The sequence below is a fragment of the Prionailurus viverrinus genome, chromosome C2 (genome assembly GCF_022837055.1).
Source record: "Prionailurus viverrinus isolate Anna chromosome C2, UM_Priviv_1.0, whole genome shotgun sequence".
In the NCBI taxonomy this organism is placed as follows: domain Eukaryota; kingdom Metazoa; phylum Chordata; class Mammalia; order Carnivora; family Felidae; genus Prionailurus; species Prionailurus viverrinus.
Window position 1 is genome coordinate 99,287,688 of NC_062569.1, and position 19,185 is coordinate 99,306,872.

General features: G+C 42.8%; 3 protein-coding genes across 8 annotated transcripts in view; all 3 read right to left on the reverse strand.

Moving 5' to 3' along the window:
* The window catches only part of ZDHHC23 (zinc finger DHHC-type palmitoyltransferase 23), a 37,532-nt gene extending 36,522 nt beyond the window's left edge, over nucleotides 1-1,010 (reverse strand). For 3 of the 5 annotated variants that reach the window (XR_007155496.1, XR_007155495.1, XM_047874272.1), the window contains exon 1: nucleotides 158-311. Coding sequence is in view for 3 of the 5 variants with exons in the window: in XM_047874272.1 (XP_047730228.1) it covers nucleotides 158-309 (152 nt within the window). In the remaining 2 variants the exon portion in view is untranslated. Of the gene's footprint in view, nucleotides 1-157; nucleotides 328-909 lie in introns of those variants that run through there. The other 2 variants (XM_047874275.1, XM_047874273.1) reach the window with 1 other exon arrangement.
* On the reverse strand, nucleotides 303-1,688 carry LOC125174492 (translation initiation factor IF-2-like). The gene is made up of 3 exons (XM_047874014.1): nucleotides 1,594-1,688; nucleotides 714-1,543; nucleotides 303-429 (listed from the first exon to the last, which is right to left on the reverse strand). Exons 1-2 carry the CDS (start codon nucleotides 1,686-1,688, stop codon nucleotides 778-780), a joined length of 861 nt encoding a protein of 286 aa, XP_047729970.1. The 3' UTR covers nucleotides 303-429; nucleotides 714-777.
* Nucleotides 1,689-1,926: 238 nt separating this feature from the next.
* The window catches only part of GRAMD1C (GRAM domain containing 1C), a 115,015-nt gene continuing 97,756 nt past the window's right edge, over nucleotides 1,927-19,185 (reverse strand). For both annotated transcript variants that reach the window (XM_047874270.1, XM_047874271.1), the window contains 4 exons: nucleotides 18,959-19,016; nucleotides 16,638-16,748; nucleotides 16,307-16,412; nucleotides 1,927-3,649 (listed from right to left, as the gene is read on the reverse strand). In XM_047874270.1, the coding sequence (XP_047730226.1) occupies nucleotides 3,569-3,649; nucleotides 16,307-16,412; nucleotides 16,638-16,748; nucleotides 18,959-19,016 (356 nt within the window). In that variant the 3' untranslated portion in view covers nucleotides 1,927-3,568. The remainder of the gene's footprint in view (nucleotides 3,650-16,306; nucleotides 16,413-16,637; nucleotides 16,749-18,958; nucleotides 19,017-19,185) is intronic.

Below are 19,185 nucleotides of genomic sequence, written 5' to 3' on the forward strand. Positions count from 1 at the left end.
ACAAAACCCTCACACTTGACATAAAAGACGACTATTTCAGACCCTTGGAAACAGCATCGGGAGCAAATTCTAGTGTTGTGGATGGCTAAGCTTAAAGTATGCATGGTAGTTCTCAAAACGGCCAGGGGGTCAGCATCAAGAAACACTCCGCCCTTACCTATCGCACCCTTCATCGAGATCTTGGCAATCGCACAAACAGGCAGCCACGTGGTTCTTTTCCCCATTTCGATCTATGTACTCGCAGCAGCACAGGGGCTCCAATTCAGGTTCTTCCGCTTTGTTTGTCTTCACTGGCTTCATACTGCCCATCTGTGTCACGATTTCCACCTGTCACCATGAGTGGTAAGAAGCCCTCAGAAGGTAAAGGTGGAAAGAACACAACTCATCTTGTAAACACATCCACGCCTCTCTCTGATTATCCGCCAACGCCTGAGAAATCAAAAATGAGAAGAAAGAGGGGGAGGGGGTGTCTCGTTCTCATCATGCTTTTCTCTCTCGGCTTGGCCAGACAGGGAGCTCTAAGGGCTCCCAACCGCGTTCACCGTCCCTTCCCACCAGGGCTGGAGCCGTCTGGGCACCAGCCGTTCCCATGGTGACAGCCGACCACACAGCCCAGGACAGCCAGGGTGCGGGCGGCTGCGCTCACCTGCCGGTGCAGGCTGGGGAGGGCCGAGCGGTCCCCGCCCAAAGACTGGGCGCAGGTGGAAACTCACCCTCGGGGCTGCGGCCGGCGTCTGCAGCCGGCTCCGGGGAGGCCACCAGGCGCCCGCGCAGCGCTCAGAGTCGCCGTCCAGCCCCACCGCTCCGGCTCGGCGCAGGGCGCCCCTCTCCCGCCTCCGCCGACCGTGAGGACGTGGGCGGGCCGCGAGCGCCGCCCCGCCCGAAGAATGACCTTGGAAAGGAAGTTACCTGCGCTCCAGGGCCGAGGTGCGGCTGCAGCCAAAGAGGCCGAGGTGGCGGGGAGAACGGCCGGTTCCTACCGAGGCGCGGACGCGTCTTCCCAGCTCGGAGCCGCTGGGCCCTCGGTGTGACGGCTGGAGTCTCGAGGACCCCGGCTCCGCTCCGCCGCGCCTTCGCCGCCGCCGCCCACCTGTGAGCACAGCCGGCCGCGGCCCGGGCAGTGCGCCCGCCTCCCCGCCGCCCCCCTGCCCGCCGGGCTCGGCGAGGCAAGTCCGCGCGCGCTTCCGGGTGCCCCGCCTCCGGCGCCGGGGATCCCCGCCCGTCCGCACGTGCGCCGCCCGCCGCCCCGCGGAGCCCGCCGGTGAGGCCCCTCCCCCGGCCCGAGGCCCTGGCGCCCGGAGGACGCGGGGATCCGAGGACCCGAGGACGCGCTCCCGGGCGCGGGCGCCAGCGGCGAGGCGCAGGGCTGGCCCGGCACCTCCGCCCCTCCCGGCCCCCGTGCGGCCCCGCCGGTGCCCGCGGGCGGGCGGTACGTGGGCGGGGCAAGCCCAAACCCACGGCCGGGGGAAGTGCCGACGGAAAGACGGGAACCCCGGGAACCCGGAGGGTTCCCAAAGTACTGGGGACTCGTGGGTGGGCCAGCCTTCATTCAGACGCCGGCAACAAGCTTAGGGGGAGATCTCCACCGCGAACTGTTCCCGAGGTACCGCCCCCAAATTCTCCAGCCTTCCCTTAAAGGCCCATCGCCGTCCCTGAGCTGTTAATTTATAAAGCTTGTTCATTTTCATGATTTCTGGCAAGCAGATTCTACATTAGACCAGCAGGCCTACTAGTACTTTTGTTCCAACAGTCTGCATATTTGAAATGAAACTGCCCGAAGATGACCGTAGAGTCCCCTTTGGGTTTTATTTTTGCACAAAATTTTAAGAGTGTAGGCCCATATACACTTTTTCACTGTAGCAGCGTTTCTAGTTATTTTTGTTTGGGTTTTTTTTTTTTTTTAAACAGAAAAAGAAAAACTACAACTCAGACATTTTGGGTTTTATTGGTATCAATTTACATTAACAGGCTGAAATGCAATTAATTGAATTCTGCATGCATACATGTTCAATCTATAAAGCAACTTTGTTAATTTCCTTTGAGGTATGTTTATGAAGTACAAGTTTTAAATAACATCACAAAAACATTCAGCTTGCCACTGATCATTTTTGTGAATTTAACAGAGAACAAGTCTTCAAGTTTAATATCCGGTGACTCTTACTCACAGCCAGACACTTCATAAATCCTTTTTTCAAAAACCCCAGGTAAGTACACTGGTACCCCAATGCAGGTTTGTTGGGAACCACCCAGAGAAATCCATTTTCCCTGTAATGAAGTTAATACTTTCATTCTCTACAGGCATCTCAAAAATGACTTTAGCTATCTCATGTGGCTTTGGTGACTCTGGGGGAAAAAAGAAACATAACTAAAGGGAAGCAATTGTCCAAACGGTAAGAATATATACAAATTACTCGGCACTATCTTTCTCTTGTTCCAAAGACATCATATTGAGACATACATGCCTAAAAAATTGTTGTGAAAGAACCAAAACTTCTGTCTGGCCTAGAAGTTCAGTCAGTGCACTAGTACTGGGACACAGTGCCCCCAAAAGTTTTGTTGAAGAGCTAACATTTGTGTCTGGTTATAACTTCCCAACTGAAACAAGCTACACACGTGAATGAGTAAGTGAAGACATATATGGCTCCTGAAAAGTAATCCACAGATTATTTTCAACCAGGTGGTTCGCTTCCACCATGAAAGAGTGCTAAGCTAAAGCCACGCTTAGTTCAAGTATTCCTTTGATCAGCCACTAAGTGCCCAGATTTCAACATAATCCTCTCGTTTTTAAAATCAGCACGTGGTTCTTCATTTTGAGTGTTGGTACCCTACATGTCTCCTTTTCCAGGATTTACTCTTCCACCATTTGATACATGAAGAGGCAAGATAATCTCACCTCTCATAGCTCCTGAAACATCTATCTTCAAAAAGATACAACGGCTGAAGAACCTTTCAGGTAATAATTACCAAGTTGCAGACTCAGAACCTGACTACTGAATTCCCATGCTAAAGAAAAAATGAAGACACTGTAATATTTACAGTACACAAACTTAGAAATGTTATAATACATGCCTGAAACCTGGTTCTTCACAATTCATAATGATACAGAGGTTTATTCTTATATTTTCTTTAGCATCTTCAGTGTATCTCAACTGGGAAAGCAGCCTGTCGAACACGTACTGATTCTGTGCTAACAGATAAAGCATCAAACTTCAAATCTCACTGTAAAAACAAGGCGATACTACTCAGTTTGGAGTGTCTCATTTTCTTTTTGTATTGTAGAAACTCAAGTCCACAACATATTTCACCTGAAATATCCACTGGAGAATAATTCCACTGGAGAAATCCACTGCTTAGAATTACGTATAAGAAGTGAAAGAATGGATCATTAAGGCCATCAGAGACTAGTCATCACATTAACGTTATTAAAAAGATTGTTCATATTAAAAGTACCCATAATGAGAAAATATGGAAATGTTCCTGTGACAATTAAAATCCTTCATCCTCTGGTTTTCTTTAAGACGTTTTCTTTTAGTTCCAAGTATCTCTACAGTTTCAGGCCTTGAGATCACTAGCTTTTGACAGTCATGCCAGTCTTGTTTTTATTTAGTAGATCAAAAGTTCTCTGAAGCATAACAAGTGAGCTCTTTAACTGCAAACAAAATTAATTTTCAAAATAAGATTAAGTTTCACCTGCTTATTTTTATGCCAAAAGTTTACATTTATATATTCGATATAGTTTTGTTTCTACTGATGCCCAGATAAAAGACTGAATTTATACAATAGCCAGCTGCTTTGGGTGTGTGTCAGTACGCCTGCTCAGGAGCTCTTCCTGTCCACTGTACCCTGCTCTTCTCCCAGCACTGTCCTGTTGCACATTCTGCATCCCAGTAGGTTGTTTCCTTAAATGGTTTCTCAAGTGGCAGTGGTCTTGCCACTGTCCCCTGAACGACTCAAGTGCCACCTCCAGGCCTTTGCTTGCTATTTCCTTCACGCTTGTATTCACCCATCTAAAACTTACCCATCACCACCGTCTCCGTGTCACCTTCCCTAGTCATCCTGCCTTTAAACTCCCAAAGCATTACTATGTACTTAACACTTAACTGTGTACTTTTTTTTTTTTTAATTTTGAGAGACCGCACTGAGGGAGAGAGGGTGGAGAGAGAATCTCAAGCAGGCTCTGTTTCAATGGGGGGGGGGGGGGGGGGGGAGTGCGATTCCATGACCCTGCAATCACAACTTGAGCCAAAACCAAGAGTCGATTGCTTAACTGACTGAGCCACCCAGGCGCCCCAATTTTGTATTTTTTTATAGTCTTTAACAATATATCTGATTTTTCTAATAAAGTTATAGGCAACTTGAGAGCAAGAATTATTCTTCTTTGTATTCATTCCTTTGTTCATTCAGTAAATGTTAATTGCTTACCTCTCACATGCTGGGTTTGACTAAGCACTGCATATACAATGGTGAACCAAATAGGCACCATCCCTGCTGTCCTAGAGCTGACGGACTAGTGAGGGATACAGGACTAAAACGTACCATCACATCTATACATATATGCTCACACAATGCACTAAATTTCTGACTGGAGGATCGTAGTGTCATTTTCTGAAATTACGTCAACTAGAGGAGAATCAGGCCTACCTAGCTCAGGATGAAAACTGAAATCTGCTTTGGCATGATCAATTTGTGGTGGCCTGTCAGTACCCAGGAGAAGATGCCAAGTCAGCAAGTGACCGCATGAGTCTGGAGCTCAGGGAAGAGGTTAGGGTAAGGGAAATGGAGCTGGGAGTCAATGGCACACATGGCACAACCTAGGGGAGTGGATGAGGCCACTTGAAGCGAAGGAGAGGAGAAGGGAAGAGAATCTAACGCAGAAAGTCTGGAGCACTGGACCAGGAAGAGGTCAAGTCGAGGAGATAGTTTTAACCAGCAAAAAGTCATTTTACTTTATGCTAAGTAAAAAAAGCCAGTCACAAAAGACCATATAGTATATGATTCCATTTATATGAAACGTCTAGCGTGGGCAAACCTATAGAAATAAAAAGCAGATTAGTGACTAGAAGCTGAGAGAATGAAGCATGGTGAGAGGCTGCTAATGGATATAGGGTTTCTTTTGGGGGTGATAAAAATGCTCTGGAATTAGTGGTGGTGGTTGTATAACTTTGTGAATATATTAAGAATTCTTTAAAAGGCGAATTTTATAGTATGTCAATTATATCACAATAAAGCTGGATTTTTTTATAGTTTTTAAATTTTTTTTTCAACGTTTATTTATTTTTGGGACAGAGAGAGACAGAGCATGAACGGGGGAGGGGCAGAGAGAGAGGGAGACACAAAATCGGAAACAGGCTCCAGGCTCTGAGCCATCAGCCCAGAGCCTGACGCGGGGCTCGAACTCACGGACCGCGAGATCGTGACCTGGCTGAAGTCGGACGCTTAACTGACTGTGCCACCCAGGCGCCCCATGGGTTTTTTTATAGTTTTAAAGAAGGCCAGATTAGATACATTTCATGAAAAGAATGGTCAGCTCTGTCAAATGCTTACACTGTAAGGTGAAAACTAAAAACAGCTATATTAATTTTAACAGCCAGAGCTCACTGGGGACTTTAGCCAGAGCAATATCAGTGGAAGATATGGGGAAGAAAATAAGGCAGGAGTGACCTGAAGAGCGAATACTGGCTTAAACACAGGCATCCAATTTTACTCCCTCCTGAAACCCACTAAAAGCACAATAAAGGGACTCTTTAAAGGCATACATCCACAAGGACAGGGAGAACAGAAAAGGCAAAACTTTGGAAACAAGAAAGCAGATGGATGACTTAGGAGACCAGAAAAAGTGAACTAAGCGAACTGCAGAGAAAGCTGAGAACCAACCAAATCTACCCTGAAGGATCTCCAAAAGCCTCAGGAATTGACAGGAATCTCTGAAAGTGGGAATATAGAGGAAGGGACTAATGTAATGACTGAATGGCATTTGTGCTCTTCTACTACCTGGTAGAGGTCTACAATTTTATTATCTGGAGAGGATCTCTGGTTGACCCAGGGACAATAAGACACCATTTAGGACAGTGGTACAATCCCCAAAATGGGGATTGTATAAAAGAGTGGTGAGACCATCTTCCTCTGCCCTGCCCTCCTCCATCCCTCTACTTTGGCTCTCCTCCTGAAATGCCAGCAGCCAGCCCTTAATCCTTTGGGTGGAGACTGGAAGACACTTCTTTGTAGAAACTGACCAATCTAAGAGGAAAGACCCAAAGATAGTGATATCAGGGTTTCTCAACCAACAGCCCAGCCAGATCTACAGAGAAGTTCAGGAGACACCAGCCCAACCTACATTACGAGCTTAATAACTTCTGATCCATACAAGCAGACAACCAAGGACTACAGACAGGTAATGAAATCTCCTAACTTTAAGGACAGAAATCAAAACAGGAAAGGATCTTGATGGAAAATAAGTATGCAAGAAGAAGGGAAAAACTTTTTAGCCATCAGTAATATGATCAGAGAAATGAAGATACTATAGTCATTTAAAAAGATCATAATGCCATAAAAAAAAAAAAGAAAAAATTCAGAGAAGTAGTAGGTCTTTGGAATCAAAAACTTGTTAGCAAAAATTGAAAAAGGGACAATTTAGTGAAGATTAAGTTGAGGAACTCTGAGGAAGCAGAACAAAAAGGCAAAGATGGGAGCTGAAAAGAAAAAGTAAGATTAGACAGCCTGTCCAAAAGAAGGTAGACATCTCAATTACAGGAGCCGCAGAAAGTCAGAAAAGAGAGTGGAGGAGAGGAGATCATCAACTGTATAATTCAGTATTTCCTAGAACTAAAGGGCATGAGTTTCCAGATTAAAGGATGAGGAATGGTAATAGCTTCAGAATTTTCTTTTTTTTTTTTTTATTTTTTTTTTCAACGTTTATTTATTTTTGGGACAGAGAGAGACAGAGCATGAACGGGGGAGGGGCAGAGAGAGAGGGAGACACAGAATCGGAAACAGGCCCCAGGCTCCGAGCCATCAGCCCAGAGCCCGACGCGGGGCTCGAACTCACGGACCGCGAGACCGTGGCTGAAGTCCGACGCTTAACCGACTGCGCCACCCAGGCGCCCCTGCTTCAGAATTTTCAATAGCAACACTAGAAGCAGAGAAACAACGGGGCAATGTCTTAAAAACTCTGAAGAAACATTGTTTCCAAGCTAGAGTTCTCTTCCCAGCCAAACTATTAATCAAGGGAAAGGATGGAGTAAAAAACTTGCACACAGATTAAGTCTTAAAATATTTACCTCCATGCTCTCTTTCTCAGGATGCTACTAGACAATATTCTCCATTAAAAGGAGGGAGTAAACCAGGAAAGCAGAAAACATTCTGGATATGGGAAACAGAGGAGGTGTTCAACAGGAAGCCCCAGGATGGTGGCTGTGTCCCTGCAGAGAGGGCCCCTGGGCCTGACTGGAGCCAGCCAGGAGGCTCCACCCACAGAATACCCAAGGGGAATGAAGGTTATGAGAGGAGACTTACAAACAAACAGAGCTTTAGGAGATGACATACTTATAAATAATGGTTAATTAACCAACAGTAGTAAGACAATTTCAGGAATAAGAAAAAGCACAGAAAAGAAAAAGTAGTCCTGGTTTATAACATCGCTCAGCTCAGAATAGCAAACTTTGTCAAAATAAACACTGGATGCTGATCATACCAAGATTATAACTTCTTTGGGAGCATGGGGGATCAGAAATGGAGGCAGGAAGAGGTGAAAGAAAACAAAACAAAACGTTTGTCTTCCATAATGGGTCAAATGATCATGTCTAAAACTGAAAAACCAAGAAGTATCAGTACATGCTTGTTGTTTATAAATATGGAGGTACACACTAAAAGAAACTAAAAGAGTTAAAGATTGTTGTATTTGGGAAAGTATATAGTGGGACTGCTTTTTTTCTGAGCGAGCCTGGTAGAACAAGTTAACCATGTGAAGGAGTGACTTTGGTGACAATAAAACCTTAAAAAAGTGAACAGGTTATGAAGGATAAAGTAGTGGCAGCCACCACAGGCAACTGGGAAAGAGCCCGACTGTGAAAGGGAGCAAAGAGAGAAGGATGTGGATGGCGTGGGTGCTTTGATGTAGAAGAGACTAGAGCAGGGGCCATGTGCAGATGGGAAAGATCCAGTTGAATGAGGGAGACTGAAATGGGAAGCCTGAGGGTGATGGATGAACAGGGTCTCCCACTAGCACATGCTGGGACTCTCCTCACAGGCAGAGCGATGCTCTGACAGCTGTGGACGAGAGGACAGAGTGCAGCAATTGGAGGGTCTGTAGGTCTGGTTACGGAAGGAGAGGAAAACTCTCTTTTCTCTTTGAGGCAGAGTCATCAGTTGAGAGTCGGGGAAACAGGAGGCTGAGGAGGAAAATGCAAATATGACCTATTCCCACTGAGAGTGGGAGGGGAACGGCACCAAGAGCTGTAGATACCACGCATGTGACAAATGCCTAGTTGAAGCACCTGTAAGTTGGGGCAACTTTAATGCCCCACATGGCATCCTCAGAAAAAAATGAATCTTCTAAAAACCAATGCACAGAAAAAAAGGATAGAAGGAAACAAAATATTAATAGTGACTATGTCTGAATGCTAGAACTATAAGTTTTCTACTCTTCTACCATTCTCTTTTTTAAGCTTGAAAAGTACACATGTACTATATTATGACGGAAACAGTAATCTTATTTTTCAAAGGGAATCCTAAGTTTTGACTCATGGAACTGAGCATCACATACTGATGATACTGTCCTCAAGAAATAAATCTTCAGGAGCACCTGGGTGGCTCAGTTGGTTAAGCGTCCAACTTTGGTTCAGGTCATGATCTCACAGCCCGTGAATTTGAGCCCCGCGTCAGGCTCTGTGCTGACAGCTCAGAGCCTGGGGCCTGCTTCAGATTCTCTCTCTCTCTCTCTCTCTCTCTCTCTCTCTCTCTCTCTCACTCTGCCCCTCCCCTGCTCATGCTCTGTCTCTCTGTCTCTGTCTCTCAAAAATAAAAAAAACATTAAAAAAAATTTTGTTTAAAGAGATAAATGTTTACAGCAACACATCAGAACAACCTAAATGTTTATTCTTTAACGGAGGGCTGGTAAAATAAGTAATTATGGTACACTTATACAGTTGAATTCTATGCACTTGTTAATAGGAGCTGCTTTTATGCTAATATGGAAGCATCTCCAAGATATATGGTGAATAGATAAAAACAAAATAATCAACAGTGTATACAGTGTACTTCTACAAAAAGTTAATATTAAGCATAAATTTTTATATAGAAGTATCAATAAAAAGAATGAGATAGATATATACAGTTGACCTTTGAACAACACAGGTTTGAACTGCGAGGGTCCACTCACATGTGGATTTTTTACAGGACAGTACTGTAAATGTGTTTTCTCTTCCTTATCTTCTTAATAACATTTTCTTTTCTCTAGCTTACTTCATTGTTAGAATACAGCACATAATACACATAACATATAAAATATGTGTTAATCGAGGGGCGCCTGGGTGGCTCAGTCAGTTAAGCATCCGACTTCAGCTCAGGTCATGATCTCACAGTTTGTGGGTTTGAGCCCTGCGTTAGGCTCTGTGCTGATGGCTGGGAGCCTGGACTGGACCCTGCTTCAGATTCTGTGTCTCCTTCTCTCTCTGCCCCTCCTCCCTTGATCATGATGTCTCTCTCTCAAAACTAAATAAACATTAAGACAGTCGGCGGCAAGATGGCGGCTTAGGAGGACGCTGGGCTCACCGCACGTCCTGCTGATCACTTAGATTCCATCTACATCTGCCTAAATAACCCAGAAAACCGCAAGAGGATTAGCAGAACGGAGTCGCCGGAGCCAAACGCAGACGAGAGGCCCACGGAAGAGGGTAGGAAGGGCGGCGAGGCGGTGCGCGCTCCACGGACTGGCGGGAGGGAGCCGGGGCAGAGGGGCGGCTCGCCGGCCAAGCACAGCCACCGAGTCTGGCTTGCAAAAGCGGAGGGGCCTGACGGACTGTGTTCCCACAACAAGCGCGACTTAGCGTCTGGGAGGTCATAAGTTAACAGCTCTGCTCGGAAAGCGGGAAGGCTGGAGGACAAAGGGAGGGAGAGCTGCTGAGCCCCCTGACAACAGAGCTCAGTTTGGTGGGGAACAAAGGCGCTCGCCAGCGCCATCTCCCCCGACCATCCCCCAGCCGAAATCCCAAAGAGAACCTGTTCCTGCCGGGGAACTTGCTCGCTCTGCGCAAACACCCAACTCTGCGCTTCTGCGGAGCCAAACCTCCGGCAGCGGATCTGACTCCCTCCCGCTGCCACAGGGCCCCTCCTGAAGTGGATCACCTAAGGAGAAGCGATCTAAGCCTGCCCCTCCTGCCCCCGAGCACCTTGCCTACCCACCCCAGCTAATACGCCAGATCCCCAGCATCACAAGCCTGGCAGGGTGCAAGTAGCCCAGACGAGCCACACCACCCCACAGTGAATCCCGCCCCTAGGAGAGGGGAAGAGAAGGCACACACCAGTCTGACCGTGGCCCCAGCGGTGGGCTGGGGACAGACATCAGGTCTGACTGCGGCCCTGCCCACCAACTCCAGTTATACACTACAGCACAGGGGAAGTGCCCTGCAGGTCCTCACCACGCCAGGGACTATCCAAAATGACCAAGCGGAAGAACTCCCCTCAGAAGAATCTCCAGGAAATAACAACAGCTAATGAGCTGATCAAAAAGGATTTAAATAATATAACAGAAAGTGAATTTAGAATAATAGTCATAAAATTAATCGCTGGGCTTGAAAACAGTATACAGGACAGCAGAGAATCTCTTGCTACAGAGATCAAGGGACTAAGGAACAGTCACGAGGAGCTGAAAAACGCTTTAAACGAAATGCATAACAAAATGGAAACCACCACAGCTCGGCTTGAAGAGGCAGAGGAGAGAATAGGTGAACTAGAAGATAAAGTTATGGAAAAAGAGGAAGCTGAGAAAAAGAGAGATAAAAAAATCCAGGAGTATGAGGGGAAAATTAGAGAATTAAGTGATACACTAAAAAGAAATAATATACGCATAATTGGTATCCCAGAGGAGGAAGAGAGAGGGAAAGGTGCTGAAGGGGTACTTGAAGAAATAATTGCTGAGAACTTCCCTGAACTGGGGAAGGAAAAAGGCATTGAAATCCAAGAGGCACAGAGAACTCCCTTCAGACGTAACTTGAATCGATCTTCTGCACGACATATCATAGTGAAACTGGCAAAATACAAGGATAAAGAGAAAATTCTGAAAGCAGCAAGGGGTAAACGTGCCCTCACATATAAAGGGAGACCTATAAGACTCGTGACTGATCTCTCTTTTGAAACTTGGCAGGCCAGAAAGAATTGGCACGAGATTTTCAGGGTGCTAGACAGAAAAAATATGCAGCCGAGAATCCTTTATCCAGCAAGTCTGTCATTTAGAATAGAAGGAGAGATAAAGGTCTTCCCAAACAAACAAAAACTGAAGGAATTTGTCACCACTAAACCAGCCCTACAAGAGATCCTAAGGGGGACCCTGTGAGACAAAGTCCCAGAGACATCACTACAAGCATAAAACATACAGACATCACAATGACTCTAAACCCGTATCTTCCTATAATAACACTGAATGTAAATGGATTAAATGCGCCAACCAAAAGACATAGGGTATCAGAATGGATAAAAAAACAAGACCCATCTATTTGCTGTCTACAAGAGACTCATTTTAGACCTGAGGACACCTTTAGATTGAGAGTGAGGGGATGGAGAACTATTTATCATGCGACTGGAAGCCAAAAGAAAGCTGGAGTAGCCATACTTATATCAGACAAACTAGACTTTAAATTAAAGGCTGTAACAAGAGATGAAGAAGGACATTATATAATAGTTACAGGGTCTATCCATCAGGAAGAGCTAACAATTATAAATGTCTATGCACCGAATACCGGAGCCCCCAAATATATAAAACAATTACTCATAAACATAAGCAACCTTATTGATAAGAATGTGGTAATTGCAGGGGACTTTAATACACCACTTACAGAAATGGATAGATCATCTAGACACATGGTCAATAAAGAAACAAGGGCCCTGAATGAGACATTGGATGAGATGGACTTGACAGATATATTTAGAACTCTGCATCCCAAAGCAACAGAATATACTTTCTTCTCGAGTGCACATGGAACATTCTCCAAGATAGATCATATACTGGGTCACAAAACAGCCCTTCATAAGTTTACAAGAATTGAAATTATACCATGCTTACTTTCAGACCACAATGCTATGAAGCTTGAAATCAACCACAGAAAAAAGTCTGGAAAACCTCCAAAAGCATGGAGGTTAAAGAATACCCTACTAACGAATGAGTGGGTCAACCAGGCAATTAGAGAAGAAATTAAAAAATATATGGAAACAAATGAAAATGAAAATACAACAATCCAAACGCTTTGGGACGCAGCAAAGGCAGTCCTGAGAGGAAAATACATTGCAATCCAGGCCTATCTCAAGAAACAAGAAAAATCCCAAATACAAAATCTAACAGCACACCTAAAGGAACTAGAAGCAGAACAGCAAAGGCAGCCCAAGCCCAGCAGAAGAAGAGAAATAATAAAGATCAGGGCAGAAATAAACAATATAGAAACTAAAAAAACTGTAGAGCAGATCAACGAAACCAAGAGTTGGTTTTTTGAAAAAATAAACAAAATTGACAAACCTCTAGCCAGGCTTCTCAAAAAGAAAAGGGAGATGACCCAAATAGATAAAATCATGAATGAAAATGGAATTATTACAACCAATCCCTCAGAGATACAAACAATTATCAGGGAATACTATGAAAAATTATATGCCAACAAACTGGACAACCTGGAAGAAATGGACGAATTCCTGAACAACCACACTCTTCCAAAACTCAATCAGGAGGAAATAGAAAGCTTGAACAGACCCATAACCAGCGAAGAAATTGAATCGGTTATCAAAAATCTCCCAACAAATAAGAGTCCAGGACCAGATGGCTTCCCAGGGGAGTTCTACCAGACGTTTAAAGCAGAGATAATACCTATCCTTCTCAAGCTATTCCAAGAAATAGAAAGGGAAGGAAAACTTCCAGACTCATTCTATGAAGCCAGTATTACTTTGATTCCTAAACCAGACAGAGACCCAGTAAAAAAAGAGAACTACAGGCCAATATCCCTGATGAATATGGATGCAAAAATTCTCAATAAGGTACTAGCAAATCGAATTCAACGGCATATAAAAAGAATTATTCACCATGATCAAGTGGGATTCATTCCTGGGATGCAGGGCTGGTTCAACATTCGCAAATCAATCAACGTGATACATCACATTAACAAAAAAAAAGAGAAGAACCATATGATCCTGTCAATCGATGCAGAAAAGGCCTTCGACAAAATCCAGCACCCTTTCTTAATAAAAACCCTTGAGAAAGTCGGGATAGAAGGAACATACTTAAAGATCATAAAAGCCATTTATGAAAAGCCCACAGCTAACATCATCCTCAACGGGGAAAAACTGAGAGCTTTTTCCCTGAGATCAGGAACACGACAAGGATGCCCACTCTCACCGCTGCTGTTTAACATAGTGCTGGAAGTTCTAGCATCAGCAATCAGACAACAAAAGGAAATCAAAGGCATCAAAATTGGCAAAGATGAAGTCAAGCTTTCGCTTTTTGCAGATGACATGATATTATACATGGAAAATCCGATAGACTCCACCAAAAGTCTGTTAGAACTGATACAGGAATTCAGCAAAGTTGCAGGATACAAAATCAATGTACAGAAATCAGTTGCATTCTTATACACTAACAATGAAGCAACAGAAAGACAAATAAAGAAACTGATCCCATTCACAATTGCACCAAGAAGCATAAAATACCTAGGAATAAATCTAACCAAAGATGTAAAGGATCTGTATGCTGAAAATTATAGAAAGCTTATGAAGGAAATTGAAGAAGATTTAAAGAAATGGAAAGACATTCCCTGCTCATGGATTGGAAAAATAAATATTGTCAAAATGTCAATACTACCCAAAGCTATCTACACATTCAATGCAATCCCAATCAAAATTGCACCAGCATTCTTCTCGAAACTAGAACAAGCAATCCTAAAATTCATATGGAACCACAAAAGGCCCCGAATAGCCAAAGGAATTTTGAAGAAGAAGACCAAAGCAGGAGGCATCACAATCCCAGACTTTAGCCTCTACTACAAAGCTGTCATCATCAAGACAGCATGGTATTGGCACCAAAACAGACACATAGACCAATGGAATAGAATAGAAACCCCAGAACTAGACCCACAAACGTATGGCCAACTCATCTTTGACAAAGCAGGAAAGAACATCCAATGGAAAAAAGACAGCCTCTTTAACAAATGGTGCTGGGAGAACTGGACAGCAACATGCAGAAGGTTGAAACTAGACCACTTTCTCACACCATTCACAAAAATAAACTCAAAATGGATAAAGGACCTAAATGTGAGACAGGAAACCATCAAAACCTTAGAGGAGAAAGCAGGAAAAGACCTCTCTGACCTCAGCCGTAGCAATCTCTTACTCGACACATCCCCAAAGGCAAGGGCATTAAAAGCAAAAGTGAATTACTGGGACCTTATGAAGATAAAAAGCTTCTGCACAGCCAAGGAAACAACCAACAAAACTAAAAGGCAACCAACGGAATGGGAAAAGATATTCGCAAATGACATATCGGACAAAGGGCTAGTATCCAAAATCTATAAAGAGCTCACCAAACTCCACACCCGAAAAACAAATAACCCAGTGAAGACATGGGCAGAAAACATGAATAGACACTTCTCTAAAGAAGACATCCGGATGGCCAACAGGCACATGAAAAGATGTTCAGCGTCGCTCCTTATCAGGGAAATACAAATCAAAACCACACTCAGGTATCACCTCACGCCAGTCAGAGTGGCCAAAATGAACAAATCCGGAGACTATAGATGCTGGAGAGGATGTGGAGAAACGGGAACCCTCTTGCACTGTTGGTGGGAATGCAAATTGGTGCAGCCGCTCTGGAAAGCAGTGTGGAGGTTCCTCAGAAAATTAAAAATAGACCTACCCTATGACCCAGCAATAGCACTGCTAGGAATTTATCCAAGGGATACAGGAGCGCTGATGCATAGGGCCACGTGTACCCCAATGTTCATAGCAGCACTCTCAACAATAGCCAAATTATGGAAAGAGCCTAAATGTCCATCAACTGATGAATGGATAAAGAAATTGTGGTTTATATACACAATGGAATATTACGTGGCAATGAGAAAAAATGAAATATGGCCTTTCGTAGCAACGTGGATGGAACTGGAGAGTGTGATGCTAAGTGAAATAAGCCATACAGAGAAAGACAGATACCATATGGTTTCACTCTTATGTGGATCCTGAGAAACTTCACAGGAACCCATGGGGGAGGGGAAGGAAAAAAAAAAAAAAGAGGTTAGAATGGGAGAGAGCCAAAGCGTAAGAGACTTAAAAACTGAGAACAAACTGAGGGTTGATGGGGGGTGGGAGGGAGGAGAGGGTGGGTGATGGGTATTGAGGAGGGCACCTTTTGGGATGAGCACTGGGTGTTGTATGGAAACCAATTTGTCAATAAATTTCATAAAAAAAAAATAAATAAATAAATAAATAAATAGAAACACACACACACAAAAAAAATAAATAAATAAATAAATAAATAAACATTAAAAAAAATTTTTTTTTAATAAAATAAAAATAGGCGTTAATCGACTCTGTTATCAGTAAGGCTTCTGGTCAACAGTAGGCTATTAGTAGTTAAGTTTTGAGGGAGTCAAAATTATATGTGATTTTCGACTGTGCAGTGCTCGGCACCCCTAACCTTGGCATTATTCAAGAGTCAAATGTACATGCTGATATGGAAACATCTTCAAAATATATTGTAAATTGTAAAATTTACAATTATGTAAATAATTGTAAAATTTACAATTATGTAAATAATTGTAAAATTTACAATTATGTAAATAATTGTAAATTTACAATTATGTAAATAATTGTAAAATTTACAATTATGTAAATAATTGTAAAATGAGGGTATGCAATGGTGTCTACACTATGCTCCCATTTTGAAAAAAAAATGCAAGGGACTATACATATAAAACGCATAATATAGAAACTGGCAAGGATAGTTGTCTCTAGGAGGGGGGTTTCTTCAAATAATGGTATGGTAAATGTTCTCACACAACCAGAAGAGTAACTGCTTCATGCTGGTATGAAAGTACTATGTAGTGTGGTACACAGAGTTGCCTACCTGTTCAAGCATCACGATAGAGTCTTGGAGCACTCCTTTTAAATGATGGGCCTGGTCTTTGTTCTTCTCAATACTTTCTGCTCTTGACAGCATACCAGAGGCTAAACTGAAAAAAAAATACCATCTTAAAAATAAGGGGAATAGCTTCTAATCTTGTCATTTCTAGAAATCATCAGTGTCCTATGAATTTGCAAACAAAGCAAAAAATTAAATTAAAAAAACCTTATGACTAAAGTATAGTTAGCAAACCAAAATCTCTAAACCGGAATTCAGTTTTCTGCAGCTAGAGAATTACTGAAATAGTAACAGGTTGGGGGGAAAAAAGACTTACTGAAGAGATTTCTCTTCTTGGAGGTGGAGACGGTAAAGGGACTGAGCAGCAGATTCTATCCTTGACAGCTTCAGAAACAGCGTCACATTCAACAGAACTAGCAACAGCAAACTAGACAGAGCAAATTAATTGTACCTGGTTAATCCACTCTTATCCAGACCTAAAGCATTGCCATGTACAGAACAGACACGCAAAACCTTTAAAAATGTACGTTGTCCAGTCCGTGAGTTCGAGCCCTGCGTCAGGCTCTGTGCTGACCGCTCAGAGCCTGGAGCCTGTTTCGGATTCTGTGTCTCCCTCTCTCTCTGACCCTCCCCCGTTCATGCTCTGTCTCTCTCTCTCTCAAAAATAAATAAACGTTAAAAAAAATTTTTTTTAAATGTACGTTGTCCAGACCAGTTTCCAATTATTGTTATTGTTTAAATCAGTTATCTCCATTTTATGGTATGAGGTAATTAGGTAAAAAGCGGATGGTGAGGAAAATGTTAGAAGGTAACTAGAGTGACAAAAAGTCCTCAAAATGGCAGGTTGGGATTGTCCCTAACATCTCTTCTCTCTGCAAGGAATCCCAGCCAGTGCTGATGTGCGACCACCAGCTTAGAAATCTACCAGGTAACCTTGAGAGATCTATTTTTGGATGCTTTCAGCTTAAGCAATTATACCCCCATTATGCTGCACTTCAAAAAGGAAATGAAGATCAATATGGACTTGATCTTATGTAGATAGTCATACACCTTATCCCCTGTGAAAGCCAAAACAAATTTTTGGAATTACTATTCAGCAAAAATTTCTGCTAGTTCAACTTAGACAAAGGAAGTGTCAAATCCCAAATATGCGTGAATTGCATCATATATAAAATCGTACATGCTAAATGGATTTACTGTATTGGTTCTCACAGCAGCCTTTCAACTGAATGGAAGTATTTCTTATTACACATATATACAAATATATAGGTGGCATCATATCTTTCCTATTCTGTTAAAATATTGACTTCCCTTGGGGCGCCTGGGTGGCGCAGTCGGTTAAGCGTCCGACTTCAGCCAGGTCACGATCTCGCGGTCCATGAGTTCGAGCCCCGCGTCGGGCTATGGGCTGATGGCTCAGAGCCTGGAGCCAGTTTCCGATTCTGTGTCTCCCTCTCTCTCTGCCCCTCCCCCGTTCATGCTCTGTCTCTCTCTGTCCCAAAAAAATAAATAAACGTTGAAAAAAAAAAAATTAAAAAAAAAAAATATTGACTTCCCTTAAAAATACATAGAATTCATCTTTACCTGCCAAAAGAAGATTGTTTAAAAAAATGAAAACTAAGGAGGAACAAGAAAACCAAATCTATGAAATTATTGTGGCACTGAAATGGTATATAGATCAACATTTCAACCTCTGACTATAAATTTTCTACATAGTAATACAAAAGATCACTGCTAATATTTAATATTCAAAATTATTAGAGCAAACCGACTTAAACAGAATATGAAAGCCTTTCGTAAAGCTCAAAGGTATATCAAACATTTGTATGTTCTGAAAGTTATAATTAGAAAAAACAGAGGATATAAGAACTTCATTCCAAAGTATATTCGCCAAGAGTGTATCACCCAGTCAGAACCAATTCAATTAAATCTAATGGACTACCTCAATATTAAACTACATCCATGTAGATAATAGTAGTCGAAATATGTCTGCCTAAGTAGATTCCTATAGAATACTCTGAGGTTCTTGCTCACTGCTCGAGACCTTCTGACCCAATCTCTGGCACTGAGGCCTAGAAATCTGCATTTTCACAAGTGATCCTAGAGGGTAAGGATCATTGGTCTAATCAGATAGAGCAAAATAGCACTATTGGCATTTCACCAGCCTGCATATATAAATATTCTCTTTAAATCTATGGAACTTCCAGTAAAAACCTATGATGGTAGAAATAAATCAGATTAATTTTTGAAAAACAAAACATTTATTGAATGTGTACTTGGGGTACTCCCTCAGATTTAATAATTCTCCTGAAAATCATACATCAAAAACTGTCAGACTGAAGTATATAAGAGACAGAGCATGAACAGGGGAGGGGCAGGGAGAGAGGAAGACACAGAATCCGAAGCAGGACTCAGGCTCTAAGCTGTCAGCACAGAGCCCCACGCAGGGCTTGAACTCACCAACTGCGAGATCATGACCTGAGCTGAAGTGGAATATTTAATCGACTGAGCTACCCAGGAGCCTCAAATAGTGGCAGTTTCTACACAATAACATACAAATGCATTCAAATCCTTTTGGAAACCATTAAAAGATAAGTGAAGGCACAAGCAAAATAAGCATGCAAAACAAATACTTACAAAATACTCATCACCACAATAAGGGCAGTATTACAGATTTCCATTTCCTTTTTCTTTCCTGCAGATCACAAACACACAAAAAACTTACATTAGAACAGGATTGTGATTAACACTGGTTAAAATTTAACTTCATTTGAAAAAAAATGGAGAAGACATTTTGTACATGAATTGTAAAAACAACTTGATATAGGATGAATTCCCAGCACCCTTTTTTTGATTTCTAATAT

What these genes read in the sequence shown, in the direction of transcription:
- LOC125174492 (XM_047874014.1), bottom strand. Translation starts at nt 1,688, where the DNA reads ATGAAAATGAACAAGCTTTATAAATTAACAGCTCAGGGACGGCGATGG. An exon ending in GGGGCGGTACCTCGGGAACA is followed by an intron (nt 1,544 to 1,593) that starts GTTCGCGGTGGA and finishes GTCTGAATGAAG; the next exon opens with GCTGGCCCACCCACGAGTCC.